Below are 14818 nucleotides of genomic sequence, written 5' to 3'. Positions count from 1 at the left end.
CGTTGCGTCGCTACGTTCTATGTAGCCATACGTCACAAAGAAGCTGAAACATGTCCACGCTCGACTGCGTCGTGGTCTTCGGATAATCCCAATTGACGTCCTCAAACAACAGCGCTTTGCGCTCCATCTGTGTTCGGGTCTGGGGCTTCGGCGGACGCCATGGCATCCCAAGAGGGCTGGTACCAGCGGCCTGCGGCAGAGTTCTCGTTGGAAATGTCGTGCCTTGGGCACAGCGTGTCGCACGTAATAATGAAGCACCGCACTGTGCCATCCCGAGAGCCACTCAGGAAGGAGAAGGTGGCCCTCAATTCCCTCGGTTGGGCGAGATCACGCTTCTGGCGCTCGGTGTTGGTGGCCGGACAATCTAGCAAGAGAGTCCGCTGTGGGTGCTCGTCATATTCGCAAGAGTCGCGGGCTGTTGAGTGTACACAGTGCGGCCAATTCAATCCTTTCCTGCTGGACGTGATGAAAGCTTTCAAGCTTCACAGATAATCCTTCTTGCGGCTGGTCCTGGTATACTGATTGAGACTCCATTCGACATCTCCATCCTTGTTCTCCGCCGTGCCTTGTCGAATCTCAAACAGCCGCATGGTCATCCTGGGGCCCACCTCCGCCAGCTCTACGCTCTCGTACCCGGTCTTGACGAAGACGTGGTGCCGTACCTCGATGGCGTCTTCGATGTTCTTGAATGTGACGATGCGGCTGCCAAGCTTCGTGCCACCTTCGCGTGGAGGGAACAGGTGCTGCAGAATCTTCACGACACGGCGACCGAGAGGTGTAGTGAAGCCTTCGAAGACCAGGTGAGGATAAGACTCTGATACCGTGCCACGAGAGGCGTTGGGAATGTCATGCCGAAGCACCACGTTGTGCAAGGAGAAGCTCGCCGTAGGTCCGTGTGGGAAGTGCGATACCGTGAGCGCTGTTGGGGTGCCTCTATGCTCATGCACGAGGATGACGTCGGAAAGGCCGGAAGACTTTGCGCTCGAAACCAAGTTTGGTAGAATGAGATTGCCTCGATTCAGTCTGATGGACGTGGGAAGTAGCAATCTGATTTCTTTCGCGAAACTGCCCAACCTCGAGCTCGGGTCTCGTGAAGTCGTCACCAGCACCCGCGGGTCCACGACTCCTGACAGGTAGCTGTACTCATCATCCAGGTCCAGTTCTTCCTCGGTCGTCCGGTCGGCTCGGCTCTCGTCGTAAGCATAGTCTTTGCGCAGCTGCTTGTCGTTGGCGATGCTGGGGTCCAGAGGTTTGCCGGTGGCGAGCGACTGCTTCAGTTTGGACCGCTTCTCTGCAGTCTCAGCGTCACGGAGGGTGAGCGCACGCCGGTAGATGTAGTCGCGCCGCTGTCTCGCCTGTCGCCGCAACATCTTGCACGTGATGGTGTATGTTCTGGGAGGTGGAGTGTGTCGTTGGAGAGCAGAGAAATTCCGGCCGCACGGGCCATTTGATATTGCCAAGACTTCGCGGAAGGGCAGCCTGAAGGCCGACGCTTCTCGCTGCGACTTCCATTCTCTCGTGCTTCACCACACGCGCAGGTCAGTGACCTTGACAACGATACTCACACCTGGCTGGACTCTCGGGACCGGGTGTCGCGAGGAATCAGCAACATCGGAGGCCTCTGGCCGCCCACCAACTCGCCCACCCGGCTCAAGCAGCACTGCCATCAACCAGGCTGGCCGGAGCGGCGGACGAACACACTCATACTCCGCCAAGATGATGGAAGGAACCTTTACCAACGTCGGCAATCACCTCGTCGGCGACTCTGCATCCGCCATCAATAACGAGGGCGACGACCTCAGCACGCTGGACGCCGGCGAAAGTGCGCTGGACAGCGAATATGGCCGTGGCAACCTGAACGGTGGCCCGCGCAGGAGGAGAGTGGGTGACGATGACGAGACCGAGGCCTACGACGACGACGATGTAGAGAGCGTGGCCTCGCATGCTGTCAACGGTGCGCAGGCGGGCAAGGGCGACAACGCCGGGCAAGAGGAGGACATCGAGCTGCCAGCGCACGCCTGTGCCTACTGCGGCATCCACAACGAGGGCTCCGTGGTCAAGTGTCTGGCTTGCTCGAAATGGTTCTGCTCCGCACGAGGCAACACCAGCACCAGCCACATCATCAACCATCTCGTACGCGCACGGCACAAGGAGGTCCAGCTACACCCTGCCTCTCCCCTCGGCGACACCACGCTGGAATGCTACAACTGTGGCACGAAGAACGTCTTCCTGCTCGGTTTCATCCCTGCCAAGTCGGATACGGTGGTCGTGCTGCTGTGCAGGCAGCCTTGTGCGAGCATGGGTGGCAGTGGCAAGGACATGAACTGGGACACCTCAAAATGGGAACCACTCATCACCGATCGCTCGTTCTTGCCGTGGCTCGTCAATAGTCCAACAGATCAAGAGCAAATGCGCGCGCGTCACCTCAGCCCGCAGGTTCTTGCAAAGCTGGAAGAGATGTGGAAGGACAACAGCAGCGCCACCATCCAGGATCTCGAGAAGGGCTTAAGTGCTGGCACACTGGACGACGATCCAAACCCGGTCTTACTCCGCTACGATGACGCCTACCAGTACCAGAATGTCTTCGGACCGCTCGTCAAGATTGAGGCCGACTACGATCGCAAGCTCAAGGAAGCGCAATCACAGGACAATCTCATCGTTCGCTGGGACTTTGGCTTGAACAACAAGCACCTTGCTTCCTTCACATTGCCAAAACTCGAACTTGGCGACGTCAAGCTTGCAGTCGGAGACGAGATGCGCCTGCGCTACGTCGGCGAACTTCGACCACATTGGGACGGCGTGGGTTACGTCATCAAGATCCCGAACAACCAAAGCGACGAGGTTACGCTTGAACTGCGCGGACGAGGAACCAGTGGAGAAGGAGGAAAGGGCGGCGGCAGCGTACCCACCGAGTGCACCCACAACTTCACGGCCGACTATGTTTGGAAGGCTACCAGCTTCGATCGCATGCAGTTTGCCATGAAGACTTTCGCGCTCGATGAGATGTCTGTCTCCGGTTACATCTTCCATCGCCTGTTGGGCCACGAAGTCGCTGCTGCTCCCATGAAGACCCAGCTGCCTCGAAAGTTTTCGGTGCCAGGCTTGCCCGAGCTCAACGGCTCGCAGATCAATGCTGTCAAGTCTGTCCTTCAGAAGCCGCTCTCGCTCATCCAGGGTCCACCCGGGACCGGAAAGACGGTCACCTCAGCTACGATCATCCACCACCTCGCTAAAATGAACCAGGGCCAGGTCTTGGTTTGCGCCCCTTCCAACGTTGCGGTCGATCAGCTTTGCGAGCGCATCCACTTGACCAAGCTCAAAGTCGTGCGTGTGACAGCCAAGTCTCGGGAGGATGTTGAAAGCTCAGTCGGCTTTCTCAGTCTCCATCGTCAAGTTGGCATGAACGACACCAACCCGGAACTTGCGAAGCTGATGCAACTGAAGGCAGAGTTGGGCGAGCTGTCGAGCCAGGACGAGAAGAAGTTCAAGACTCTGACACGTGCGGCCGAACGCGAGATCCTGACGAATGCGGATGTCATCTGCACGACCTGTGTTGGCGCTGGAGATCCGAGATTGGCGAAGCTGAAATTCAGGACTGTGCTGATCGACGAGAGCACACAGTCGGCCGAGCCAGAGTGCTTGATCCCGCTTGTACTAGGCTGCAAGCAAGTTGTTTTGGTCGGAGATCACCAGCAGCTCGGGCCCGTCGTCATGTCCAAGCGCGCTGCGAAGGCTGGGCTCAATCAGTCCCTCTTCGAGCGCCTCGTCATCCTCGGCGTGGTACCAGTACGCCTGCAAGTCCAATATCGCATGCACCCGGCCCTGTCCGAGTTCCCATCCAACATGTTCTACGAAGGCTCGCTACAGAACGGCGTAACGATGCAACAGCGCATCCGTCGTGAAGTCGACTTCCCATGGCCCGCTGGTGGAGGTGGTCCAGGTGGAGAGCGTCCGATGATGTTTTGGTCGAATCTCGGCAACGAAGAGATCAGCGCCAGCGGAACGTCCTACCTCAATCGCACGGAGGCCGGCAACGTGGAGAAGATTGTCACACGCTTCTTCAAAGCTGGTGTCCAGCCCGGCGAGATTGGTATCATCACTCCGTACGAGGGCCAACGCAGTTATGTCGTACAGAACATGGCCAATTCGGGCAGCTTTAAGAAAGATCTGTACCGCGAGATCGAAGTGGCCAGCGTGGACGCTTTCCAGGGTCGTGAGAAGGACTTTATCGTGCTGTCCTGTGTCCGTTCAAACGAGCACCAAGGCATCGGTTTCTTGTCAGACCCGCGCCGTCTCAACGTGGCTCTTACTCGTGCTCGCTATGGGCTGGTCATTCTTGGGAACCCCAAAGTCCTGGCGAAGCATCCGTTGTGGCACTTTCTGCTGCTGCACTTCAAGGAGCGCGGCTGCTTGGTCGAAGGACCATTGACGAACCTGCAAACCAGCTTGCTGCAGTTCGGCCGTCCGAAGGTCGCTTATCGCGGCCCACAGCGCTTCCAAATGGGCATGAACAACGCCGCCGGCGGACAGATGGCGGCTGGACCACCACGAGGCATGAACGGTGGAAGCAGAAATGGTGAAGGCCAAAGCGTTGCGGGCTACATTCCCGACGACGTCAGTTCAATTCACTCCTCTACACTTGGAGGTGGCGGCGGCGCTCCGCTCGCCCCAGCCCAGCAGCCGGCGTACCCACCAATGTTCCAGAGCTTCCAGGACACCTGGCCAACTCTGCCTCCTAATGCTCGCGGCGGATCCGCTCCTCGTGCCCCGGCGCCAGGCCCTCAATCTGTCGCCGGCGAGAGCGTTGCAGCCTCCGAGGTCACCGATCTCACCTCCACGACTCGCAACGGCATCCCGGGCCAGGGCGGCGTCAGCCTTGCCGGCCTCTCGATCAACGATCTCAACAAACAGGCCAGCCTGAGTCAAAGCGACAAGCTCCGCAGGTACGTTGAGGCGCAGCAGCAAAGCGTGCAGCAACCGCCGATCGGTGCAGGCAGAGGTCCGGTCAACAGGACTACACTGGGCGACGATGAGGATGCGAGGAGCATCTCAACGAGCTTTGCAAGTCAGGTGGGTGGATATCGAGGAGGTGCGAACGTAGGTACGGGTGGGTAGGACTGAGGGAGGCAACGTTGTTCCAGGCAGCGCCTGTGATTCACCACCATCGACGGGGAAACGGGGAAACAATGAAAGCGCGCCTTAGTGGAAGCAGCCCGCCATGGCTCGCATCTGTCGAACACGACTCTTCATCACTGATCCAAAACATGGTGCGCCACGGCTGGATGATGAGAAGCAACACCGCCGCAACGGAACGTTCGAGCTCGCATCAAGGACTCCGTCCGATAAGGAGGCATGCCGACAGCATTAGACGATTGCCAACTACGCCCTGACACCGGGAGACGCATCGATCGACCACATCATGCTCCCAATCGTGTCATGATGTTGGAAGCCTGCGGCGGCGGAGCATGACGTTGCTAGTATCGCGCAGACTGGTCCACTGCTCGGGAGATCGTGCTGTGCATGCTGTTCGTATAGATGGTAGGAGGTAGTTGTAGCTCGCAATGCAGACCACATCCCTTTAACTATATCCCTCTATCTACCAATTCTCGCTCGCCCGCCTCCTCCGTCCCCATCAGTGACTGTGCGTCGTCGCCTCCAACCGTACTTCGCGATGTGTAGCAAAATCCTGCTCACATTGGAAAGTGGTCGGGTCTGGGCGCCATGGAAGTTTAAAGCCACCGACAAGTCCAGACCACGACTCCAACTTTGCAACTCCTCTTCCTTCCAGGTTCTGTTTGTTCCCTACGATCTGCCATCAAGCTCCGAAGCGTATTGCACGTCGTTGCTGTGTTGTAACAGAAGCATCGTTGCCGACAATGGTGTCTCATCATGGCAGCAACTCGCATCAAGCGGGTGAATCTTCGCCGCTCTTACAACATCATGGCACTCACACTCTCACCGATGGCATAGGTACGCAGAGATAGCAAGGCTGCAATAACGACCTTCTAAAAGGCACTCCGCTGACTGTGTTCTCAAGCCCACGAAGGAGAGAGCGGCCGCTCTGGCTTCCACCCACGACACTTCTTCGCCGTTTGCTGGAGGTCTTCTAGCAATGTCTCGAAATATGTCAACGTCCTATGGCCTGCGGCTCTCGTGGCCGTCATTTTGTACTTCGCCACCAACGCCCACATCGGGATCTTTGTCGCCAGCTACATCGCAATGGTACCCGCAGCCAATCTTCTCGGCTTTGCCGGCCAGGAATTCGCGCGCAAGCTCCCCAAGGTCGCCGGCATCTTGATTGAGACGACCTTTGGGTCCATCGTGGAGATTGTACTGTTTGTGGTCCTCATCGTAAAGCACAAAGAAGAAGAGGGCAATGGGGACGAAGGGAACATGATTCCGATCATTCAAGCGGCAATTCTTGGATCCATTCTCACGAACCTGCTCTTATGCCTAGGCCTGTGCTTTTTCATGGGCGGCATCAGACAGCACAAGTCCAACCAGAAGTTTCACGCCATCGTTTCCGAGGTCGGCAATGGTCTTCTGCTCGTTGCTGCCTTTGGCCTGCTCATTCCAAGTGCTTTCTACTCGGCTCTCAAGTCCGAGACGGTGCAGGCAGCCTCTGACAAGCTTACCTCTGGCAAGCTACAACATGACATCCTTAGGATCAGTCAGATGACTTCGATTGTGCTGATCGTCGCATTTTTTCTCTACCTCGTCTACTGCTGTACAAGCGCACACTCCATCTTCGATGAAGTGATTGAAGCCGACGAACACGGAGATCTGGACCACGAAGAAGACATGAAGAAGCAGAAGCTCACAATGACGGAGTGTCTGCTGGCCATCACTATTGCCATCGCCCTCGTTGTCCTCCTGCTTATCATTCTGGTGGACCAGATCGAGGACGTTGTCGAAGCTGGAGTGCCCGACCAGTTCCTTGGTCTTATCCTACTTCCGCTGGTTGAGAAAGCTGCGGAACATTTGACAGCCATCGACGAAGCCTGGGATGGCGTCATGAACGTTGCTCTCTACCATTGTCTTGGCCCTTCAATCCAGACAGCTCTCTTCAACGCACCCCTGGTGGTGATCGTGGGCTGGCTGATTGGCAAGCCGATGGATCTTAACTTCGAGATCTTCATGATCGGGTTATTGGTACTGTCCATACTCGTGGTCGGCAACTTCCTCCGTGACCAGGAGTCAAACTGGTTGGAGGGAGCGCTGTTGGTGGTACGTTACGATTCTTTGATGCCCTCCGTCCAGACAATGGCAAGCTGACAGACTTTCTAGATTGTGTACGTGGTGATAGCCATTGCATCTTTTTACTACCCAGATCCAGATGTGGCAACGTCGAACGGCATCGGTATATAAGTGACCCAGCAGCGGTTATGTGAGAACAGCCAACCATCGAAAGAGAGACGGAACTGCAGCACTGAGCTGTGGCTGCGGATTCAAATCCAACTTGCATTCATTGCCCATCATCTATCAGTTTCTACTACTTTCTCGACTCCCATCACGACGACACAGGAGCAATCTTCTCGCCAAACATCGTTCCAAACTTGCCATGCAATACATCAAGCATGTAGATCTGAGCCGGCGAAGCCAGCGCATCCCTCAAGTAATCCAGCCTCAGGAAGTTCTGCCCTCCCGGACCGACGACGTGAGCATGGCGAGCCTCAGCGTCCGGAAACGCTTCAAAGATACAGAACGTGGATTTGGAGAATCGATTCCCAAACCACGGCCCAGTCCCCGGCTCCTGGTTGACGCCGTCGTTGATATCGCGTAGGAAGCTGGCCACTTGCTCCTCCTTGCCCGGCTTGGCTTCGAGGTGGATGAAGAATGCTTTCTTCCCTGGTGTGTCGTCGACGCCGTGGAAGAGGTAGGTGCTGTTCGCGGCCTCGGTGTCTGACCACGATGCTTTTGGGGCTGGGAAGGATGATTCGAAGTCTGCTGTGCTTGATGCTTGGAAGGCCATGAGCTCGGTAATCTGCTTGGCGGGCTTGTTGGTTGAAGAGTACTGGAAGCTGAGACTGTCGAAGATTGGTTGGGTGTTGTTGTGTTGGGAATGTATTGAAATGGACGATTCTGCTGGCTTTTATCTTGCTCCTTGGTGTGCTACATTATCAATCACGTCGACAATGACAAACGGCCGTGGCTTGCTTTGGTGACTCCAAGGCGTGTCTTGGTATACGTAGGCCTCGCCATGTACGACAAATCAAGTCGTGCTTCCAGTGTGTAGGAGTAAGCTGTGGACACGATATACCTTGATTAGTTGGACGGCGGACGCGCAATCTCGAATAGGCATGGCTCGGCGAAGTGAGCTGCCATCGACGTCTGCTCGAAAATCCTTCCGAGTTCTTCCCGACCTTCAGCAGCGGCCCCGTGGACGACATCATCTTGTGCTGACGCCTTAGTGGACCATCTTGTAGCATGCAACCCCCATGAAGCGCAATCTAAACTCGTCTAGATCTCGTTCGGGCTGCCAAAGATGCAAAGCCAGACATGTAAGAGGTCTCGGTGAGCTCGAGAAAGGCAATCACTAAGTAGGCGATCAGATCAAATGCGACGAGGCGAAGCCAAAATGCACTGCTTGTCAGACGTTCTCACTGGAGTGTGTATATGCCAAAGAACTCAGATGGTCCAGCAAGCATGAGTTTGCCGGTGATGGGTCATTACGCAAACGACGCCGGACCGGAAGTGCTTCTGCACCAGGTAGTGCTTCAGGACCACAACCTTCATCTACGGGCCAAGGACTCAATGCAACGTTCCAGACGTCCCCAGCGCCAGACCAAATGGCCTCACAAGGATCGGGCGGTGGGCTACGGTCGAGCGACGCTGTCGGTGACATGACTGTAGACCCGCTATGGCCTGACCTGGACGGGTGCAGCTACGAAGACTTGGGTCTTTCTGATAGCCTACTTCTGGAGCTGGATATGCAGTACTCAAATCAAGAGATGATGACCTACGGCTCACACCTTGGAGATGACGCCTCGATGGGAAATGCGAACATGCATGGTGCACGCAACGGTTTCCGTAACGACACTCTTCCGATGCCTTATCCTCATGACCGGGACTATCACGAAGACCAGACAGCGGATGATGTGCAGGATGCAAGACCAGCTGAGACCCTCCACCGGGCAGAATCGACGTTACCTGGTAGTAAGAGCAGCCTGCTACAGACGTACTATCGTCTATCACGGCCCGGCCAAGTCATTGGACTCACAGACGAGTCATTCGTCGACTACTACTTCGAAAACGTATGCTCTACTTTCGCGTGCTTTGACTCGGCCGCAAACCCTTTCCGCAGCGTTGTTGAGCAGACCTGGACGAACTCGGCTGCCTTATATCTCACCATCCAGAGCACCGCAATCGGGCACCTGGCCAACTACTATCCATATCTGGCTCCTCTCGGGCTGGAGAAGCGATCTCAAGCCTGGAAATACCTACAGCGAGATCTGCAGTCTTTCCGGATTGGCAAGGTCTCTAGTGACACGATCCTCTTGACATTACTGCTGCTCGGCCTATCGTCAGCATGGCACCAAGCTTCGAACCTTGGAATGCAATATCTGCTGATTGCAAGAGATCTTATGCAGCGCCGCTTGCAAGGAGTCCAGAGCAGACCGGAGGGCACGGCGGGGCAAGCTGGTATCCATGATGGCTTCTTCGAGCATGCGTTGATGTACTGGGAGATGCTGGCGAGCTTCATCGACCCGGTCCCATTGGCACCCTTATCAGGCAGGCTTCTTCTGCCGACTCCGGAGAGGCCGGATGTGGCATCGCCAGCGCAGGTCCATCCTTGGACTGGAGTGGTCGCGGAAGTCCATTTTGCCGTGGCAGAAATTGGGCGGGTAATGCGAAGGCGACGAGGTCGTGGTTCAGCATTACGGTCCCCCGCCACCGCAAGTCCGAGTTCATCTACTTCCGAAGGCCAGTGGGCTAATGCTCTTGAGTGCTTCTTAATTGACATCGAGCTGCCTGCGGATGATGAGATATCTGACTATAACGATCTCAAGACACCAAAGGCTGATTTGGTTGCTCTCGCGGACGCCTATCGGTTCGCTGGTCTTCTCGAGATCTATACTCTCTTCCCGAACCTGTTGGAGGCTAGACTTGGTGCCGACGCCAGCATTTTCGATCCACTCGGCGCCATGGCACAAGAGTCCCAGTCTGCATATGCTGACACCCATGAGGTATGGCGAGTTGCCATGGCAGTGCACATTTTGAACCTCATAAAACCAATCCCAATCACATCGGGCGGCTGTCGACTCATGCCGCTCCTGCTTATCATCTCCGGGAGCCAGCTACGCTTTCCAGACTCTAGCTTGACACCGAGTGATACCATATCAGCGCAACACAACGAGATCATACAGTCACGCTATCTCGTCGAGGCGAGAATGCTCGTACTGTCGAGGAAGTATCCTCAACGTCCGTTACTTCAGATGGTGGACATCATCAAAGAGGTATGGCAGAGGCTGGATAATGGCGATCAGAGTGCGCACTGGTTGGAAGTTGTGCATGAGATGGGCTGGCAGACGATCATGGGCTGAGCTCTTCACCATGAAGGAGCCAGCGGAAACCGTTGGGAATGGGTCGTTGAAGACGAGAAAGCGTTGCAATGTCGGACGTCGAAAAGTGGCATTGGATGGACGGTCCTTGCCCATACTTGCTCGTGGAGACCTCATCAAGATTGACCGGGATGACAGAAATGCTGCGAAGAGACGATCAGGAAGCAAGCTGGCAGAAACAGCGGCCATCTGTTTGACGAGACCATGAGCAACGACCACATCTCTTGGAGGCTGGATCGAATTGAGAGTGACCACAACATTGATAATGATCTCGGCGGCGACTGAAGTCGAGAATGAGGAATTTACGGGGCCGTCGGGGGGCCTGGCATACAGCCTGACCTCGAAGCAGTGTTCTGACGAAATGAGTTTATACCAACCGAGATGAGTGTAATGCAATTGGGAAGGTAGTCGCCGCAATCACTCCGAGCTGCCCAGAATTGAATGCTTCCGTAATGCTAGAGATGCAGAGCATAGATTAATGAAAACTACATCTATCTTGCAGTTGAGCCCTGGGAACGGATCTCAATGGTATTCCTGTTCCGCAGCGATGGTGCGGAAGCTGTCGGGTCGCAGGTTCATCCGATTCAAAGCACGATCAACTGCTCGCCACCAACATCATGCCATGGCGATGCTATCCAGGCGACAGGCGTTGTTGCGGCCGATAAATCGAGCGATATGTGTTGATTTCGCAAGATGTACGCTGCATACAGCGAAGGCGCAGTCGCAAGACGCTCGAAGTGAGCGTCATCGACACATCAAGCCTGGCTGTGTGCGATGGAGGAACACCTATATAACAAGACAGTCGTTAAACATTCTTGAGTCGTATCTCTTCAACAACAATTGCATTCTACAGAGCACCTGAGCAGAGAGCAAACCAGCACCGCGATCATGCAGAACGAAAAGGGACAAGGTAGGCTTCATGCCCGGGATAACTTCCGCTCGAACATACGCTGACTGTCCCTAGGTGCCAGCCACGCTGTCAACTCCAAGCTACCCCAAGGTGTCCAGGAGAAGGTCCGTCGAGCACTACCACCAGATGAGTCCTTCGAATTGCTACTGACGTCTGAATGAAGGTGCCCGAATCAGTCGAGCACAAGGTGCCTGATGCAGCCCACGACACCGGAGCCAATCCTCAGACAGGTACATCGCCACCATACAGTATGCGGTCCAATGATGGCAGCCAGGCTAACCACATATTCGTACACAGGCAAGGTCAGCCACGCCACGGGTGACTCCAAGGTACCCCAGACTCTTCAGGAGGGGCTCCCTGAAAAGGTCGAGAAGGTCGTGCCAAACGCGATTCATGACACGAGTGGCGCTAAGTTCTCCGATGGTGCTATTGGGAAGTGAGCAGTCATGATGGACCAGGAATGGGGAGATGTAGTTGTGAAGAAAACCGAAAGACAAATTCACTTTCACTTTCACATGCTCGCGGCTCGTCCCGTAGAGCGCGTTCCTGACTACCCCACAAAGCTTAACACCTATGATCGCTTCGAACGTCATTGTCCATCGCTTTGTTGCTGCCCTTCCCAGCTTCCCAGGCCTGGGCTTCTTCACTGACGCACCGCCCCTCTCCATTCCGCCTAACTCTCCTGCCCGATACATTTCCACTACCACCAGGAAGTCTACCCACCGTCCCACGTAACAACCGCCGCCCCGCCAGCACCCAGTATGTTCCGCATGAGGATTCTCGCCCAAGGGCAACGTGCTCTTCGCCCCCGCAGCGGTGTGGTCAGCCGCAACGTCCGATTCGCCTCTCAAGATGCTGGGGGTGCTGCTACACAATCACCGGGCGGCATTGGCGGTCTTGCTGGCGGCGTCGTCGGAGGGTTCACTGCAACAGCGATCATGTACAGCTATTACCACTTCTCCGGAGCAAAGAGCACGATCCAAGCAGCACAGCAGTACAAGAGCTACGCCGACTCCGCCACCGACTCGCTCAAGGTCAAATTTGAGGAGCAGACACCCGATGCAAATCAAGCGCTGCAAACACTCAAAGAGGCCGCGCAGAAGTACGCCTCGTTCATCCCCGGAGCAAGACAGTACGTCGATGCCGCCTTCAAAGATCTCGAATCGGTCAAGCAAAAGCATGGTGATGAGGTCGACAAGATTGTCAGTGAGGCATATGGTGAACTCAGGGATGTATCGAAGCAAGGGATGAACTTGGAGGCTGCCGGCCAGGTTTGGAGCGTCTTGTCGAAGCACCTCGAGCGCCTCTTCAGCCTCGGCGGTGACGCTGCAGAAGACATCCTCAACAACCACCCAGAGCTCAAGCAGAAGCTCGGCGGCTCAACGGATCAGCTGAAGCAACTTGGAGAGAAGTACGGACCGAAGGCTAAGCAGCAAGTGGACGAGACATGGAAGCAAGTGCAGGACATCATCAACACTGGCCTGAGACCCGACAACATTGAGAAGATCCGGAGCTTGGTACAAGACAGGGCGAAGGAGATTCGGAAGATGGGCGAGGAAGTGTACAGCAAGGAGGTCAAGTCGGAGTCGAGCGGTGGTGAGAGCACGGAGGGTGAGAAGAAGTGAGGCCGTGGGAGATTGATCCAGGCTCATACCTGAAGCGGTATGGACGTGGTGAACAACGACAGATATGCCATCAGAGCTCAGCGGCGTGCAAGTATGAGTATCAGCAACGATCTGCGTGGGCTGCACCGCTGATATGTATTAGTTCGCAGCTGCTGTACGATTGACAAGAGCTTCTCCGAGTAGACGACCAGTCCTATGTTTGAACTATCATCACTTCTCCAGTCACCTCTCCTTCAAGGCAAGGAGACTCCTAGTATTCAAGAAGGCTAATGGAGGATCTTGAGATTTCTGGCGAGAGGAAGCGTGCATGGGGAACTGGCAGCCGGTGCTTTGATCCTGTGAAGGATGAGATTGATCGGTTCAGTACGTGCATACAAGGATGATCGCTGGACTTGCGTGAGGACTGCCTCTCGTCACTTAGAACGGCTTCCGAAGTGGATGCCGTACACACGCCTTAGCGCTCGAGAACAGACAGCGAAGCATCAATCTAGGAAGCGGTATGGCCAGCCTCTCGTCCACAGTGTCAGTACGCGTCCCAGCAACCACCGTGTCATTCACCCACGCCGAAAGCCAGTGGGAATCGCTTCGCGTGAGGAGGTCACGCGATTGCGGCCGTTTTCGTGAGGTATGACGTATGTCACATGATCAGTGTCTCAGAAACTGAAGTGGGCTGGTGGGGCAACTCAACGCGCCGCCTTGTCTACGAGTTCTACAAGACTTCTTTCTTTCTTCAACCATACGACCAAACACAACTGCACTCACCCAATCCACATCCACCACCACACAACCAACAATCTCAGCAAAGATGAGCGACAAGGAGACTTCCACGCTGCAAAGCTACGTCGACAGCGTGAGTGCGAACAGGCACAAGCAAACTTCTTGCGACAGATGCTGACTCTCATACAGGCCAAGGGCGCAGCCCAGAGCATGCTCGGCTCCGCGACGGGCAATCAGGCTGACAAGGTATGCGTTCTGCCTCAACCCTCAGTCGTACCACCACCACTGACCATCCGCAGTCCCAAGCCGAAGACCGCAAGGCCGAAGCCGACGCCAAAGACACCCTTTCTCACACCGGCGGCACTATCGGCGGCATGTCCGTTTCCTCCTCTGGCGTCGCAGCCAACGACCAGAACCGTCAAGCTGGGAGCTGGAACCAGACCGTTGGCTCGGGCAAGGAGACCGTCGGCAACCTGATCGGCGCCGAAGGGATGAAGAAGGAGGGACAGCAGCAGAATGCTGAAGGCCAGGCTCAAGAGGCGCAGGGACAGCTGAGTGACTTGGGCAAGGGCGTAGGCGACCGCGTGCAGGGTACTGTTGGCGGCATGGTCGCGGGTGCCACCGGAGACAAGGACGCGCAGGCCAGGGCGGAGGCACAGCATGATCAGGGCAAGACGTTGCAGAGGGGTGCTGAGTCGGACATCCAGAAGCAGAACCCGTAGATGGCATGTGCCTGCCCGCGGGTGGAGCGACTTGAGGCAGTCTAGATGATAGCGTTCGATGGATCCTCCTAAAGAAGGCGACGGCTCGGGTAGAACAATACGATAATAACGATACACTACTCTTCTACGTTACACTACCTCGCTTCTAGTTATTGTTTACCTCGGTATAGGCTAGAAAAGACTATAATGCTTTTACTTCGCTTTAAAATCTAAGTATTAAGAAAGAAGCGTCCTATCTATAGAAATTTAGGGTTTTGTTTATTGTTATGGTTAGTGTTATGG

At 55.6% G+C, this 14818-nt stretch overlaps 8 protein-coding genes across 8 annotated transcripts; 6 read left to right on the top strand and 2 right to left on the bottom strand.

Moving 5' to 3' along the window:
• Window positions 1-482: 482 nt before the first annotated feature.
• IMP4 (snoRNA-binding rRNA-processing protein imp4) lies at window positions 483-1370 on the bottom strand (the record flags this gene model as incomplete). The annotated part of the gene is made up of 1 exon (XM_064801921.1): window positions 483-1370. One exon carries the CDS (start codon window positions 1368-1370, stop codon window positions 483-485), a length of 888 nt encoding a protein of 295 aa, XP_064659282.1.
• A 346-nt stretch (window positions 1371-1716) lies between these two features.
• On the top strand, window positions 1717-5115 carry NAM7 (ATP-dependent RNA helicase; the record flags this gene model as incomplete). The annotated part of the gene is made up of 1 exon (XM_064801920.1): window positions 1717-5115. The coding sequence occupies one exon, from the start codon at window positions 1717-1719 to the stop codon at window positions 5113-5115; it is 3399 nt and encodes a 1132-aa protein (XP_064659281.1).
• Window positions 5116-5876: 761 nt separating this feature from the next.
• On the top strand, window positions 5877-7368 carry LTR77_004666 (uncharacterized protein; the record flags this gene model as incomplete). The annotated part of the gene is made up of 3 exons (XM_064801919.1): window positions 5877-5970; window positions 6038-7227; window positions 7288-7368. The coding sequence occupies 3 exons, from the start codon at window positions 5877-5879 to the stop codon at window positions 7366-7368; spliced, it is 1365 nt and encodes a 454-aa protein (XP_064659280.1).
• Window positions 7369-7510: 142 nt separating this feature from the next.
• Window positions 7511-8202, bottom strand: LTR77_004665 (uncharacterized protein; the record flags this gene model as incomplete). The annotated part of the gene is made up of 2 exons (XM_064801918.1): window positions 7511-8082; window positions 8145-8202. 2 exons carry the CDS (start codon window positions 8200-8202, stop codon window positions 7511-7513), a joined length of 630 nt encoding a protein of 209 aa, XP_064659279.1.
• A 283-nt stretch (window positions 8203-8485) lies between these two features.
• On the top strand, window positions 8486-10544 carry LTR77_004664 (uncharacterized protein; the record flags this gene model as incomplete). The annotated part of the gene is made up of 2 exons (XM_064801917.1): window positions 8486-8501; window positions 8545-10544. The coding sequence occupies 2 exons, from the start codon at window positions 8486-8488 to the stop codon at window positions 10542-10544; spliced, it is 2016 nt and encodes a 671-aa protein (XP_064659278.1).
• A 906-nt stretch (window positions 10545-11450) lies between these two features.
• LTR77_004663 (uncharacterized protein) lies at window positions 11451-11912 on the top strand (the record flags this gene model as incomplete). Its single annotated transcript, XM_064801916.1, has 4 exons — window positions 11451-11472; window positions 11527-11576; window positions 11636-11702; window positions 11770-11912. The coding sequence occupies 4 exons, from the start codon at window positions 11451-11453 to the stop codon at window positions 11910-11912; spliced, it is 282 nt and encodes a 93-aa protein (XP_064659277.1).
• Window positions 11913-12233: 321 nt separating this feature from the next.
• Window positions 12234-13097, top strand: LTR77_004662 (uncharacterized protein; the record flags this gene model as incomplete). Its single annotated transcript, XM_064801915.1, has 1 exon — window positions 12234-13097. The coding sequence occupies one exon, from the start codon at window positions 12234-12236 to the stop codon at window positions 13095-13097; it is 864 nt and encodes a 287-aa protein (XP_064659276.1).
• An 805-nt stretch (window positions 13098-13902) lies between these two features.
• On the top strand, window positions 13903-14536 carry LTR77_004661 (uncharacterized protein; the record flags this gene model as incomplete). The annotated part of the gene is made up of 3 exons (XM_064801914.1): window positions 13903-13947; window positions 14004-14060; window positions 14114-14536. The coding sequence occupies 3 exons, from the start codon at window positions 13903-13905 to the stop codon at window positions 14534-14536; spliced, it is 525 nt and encodes a 174-aa protein (XP_064659275.1).
• Between the last annotated feature and the right edge of the window lie 282 nt (window positions 14537-14818).

The sequence above is a fragment of the Saxophila tyrrhenica genome (assembly GCF_035928015.1).
Source record: "Saxophila tyrrhenica strain CCFEE 5935 chromosome Unknown scaffold_7, whole genome shotgun sequence".
NCBI classification, from domain to species: Eukaryota; Fungi; Ascomycota; class Dothideomycetes; order Mycosphaerellales; family Extremaceae; genus Saxophila; species Saxophila tyrrhenica.
The sequence above is the reverse complement of the archived record's forward strand: the minus strand, read 5'-3'. Positions and strand labels throughout refer to the sequence as shown.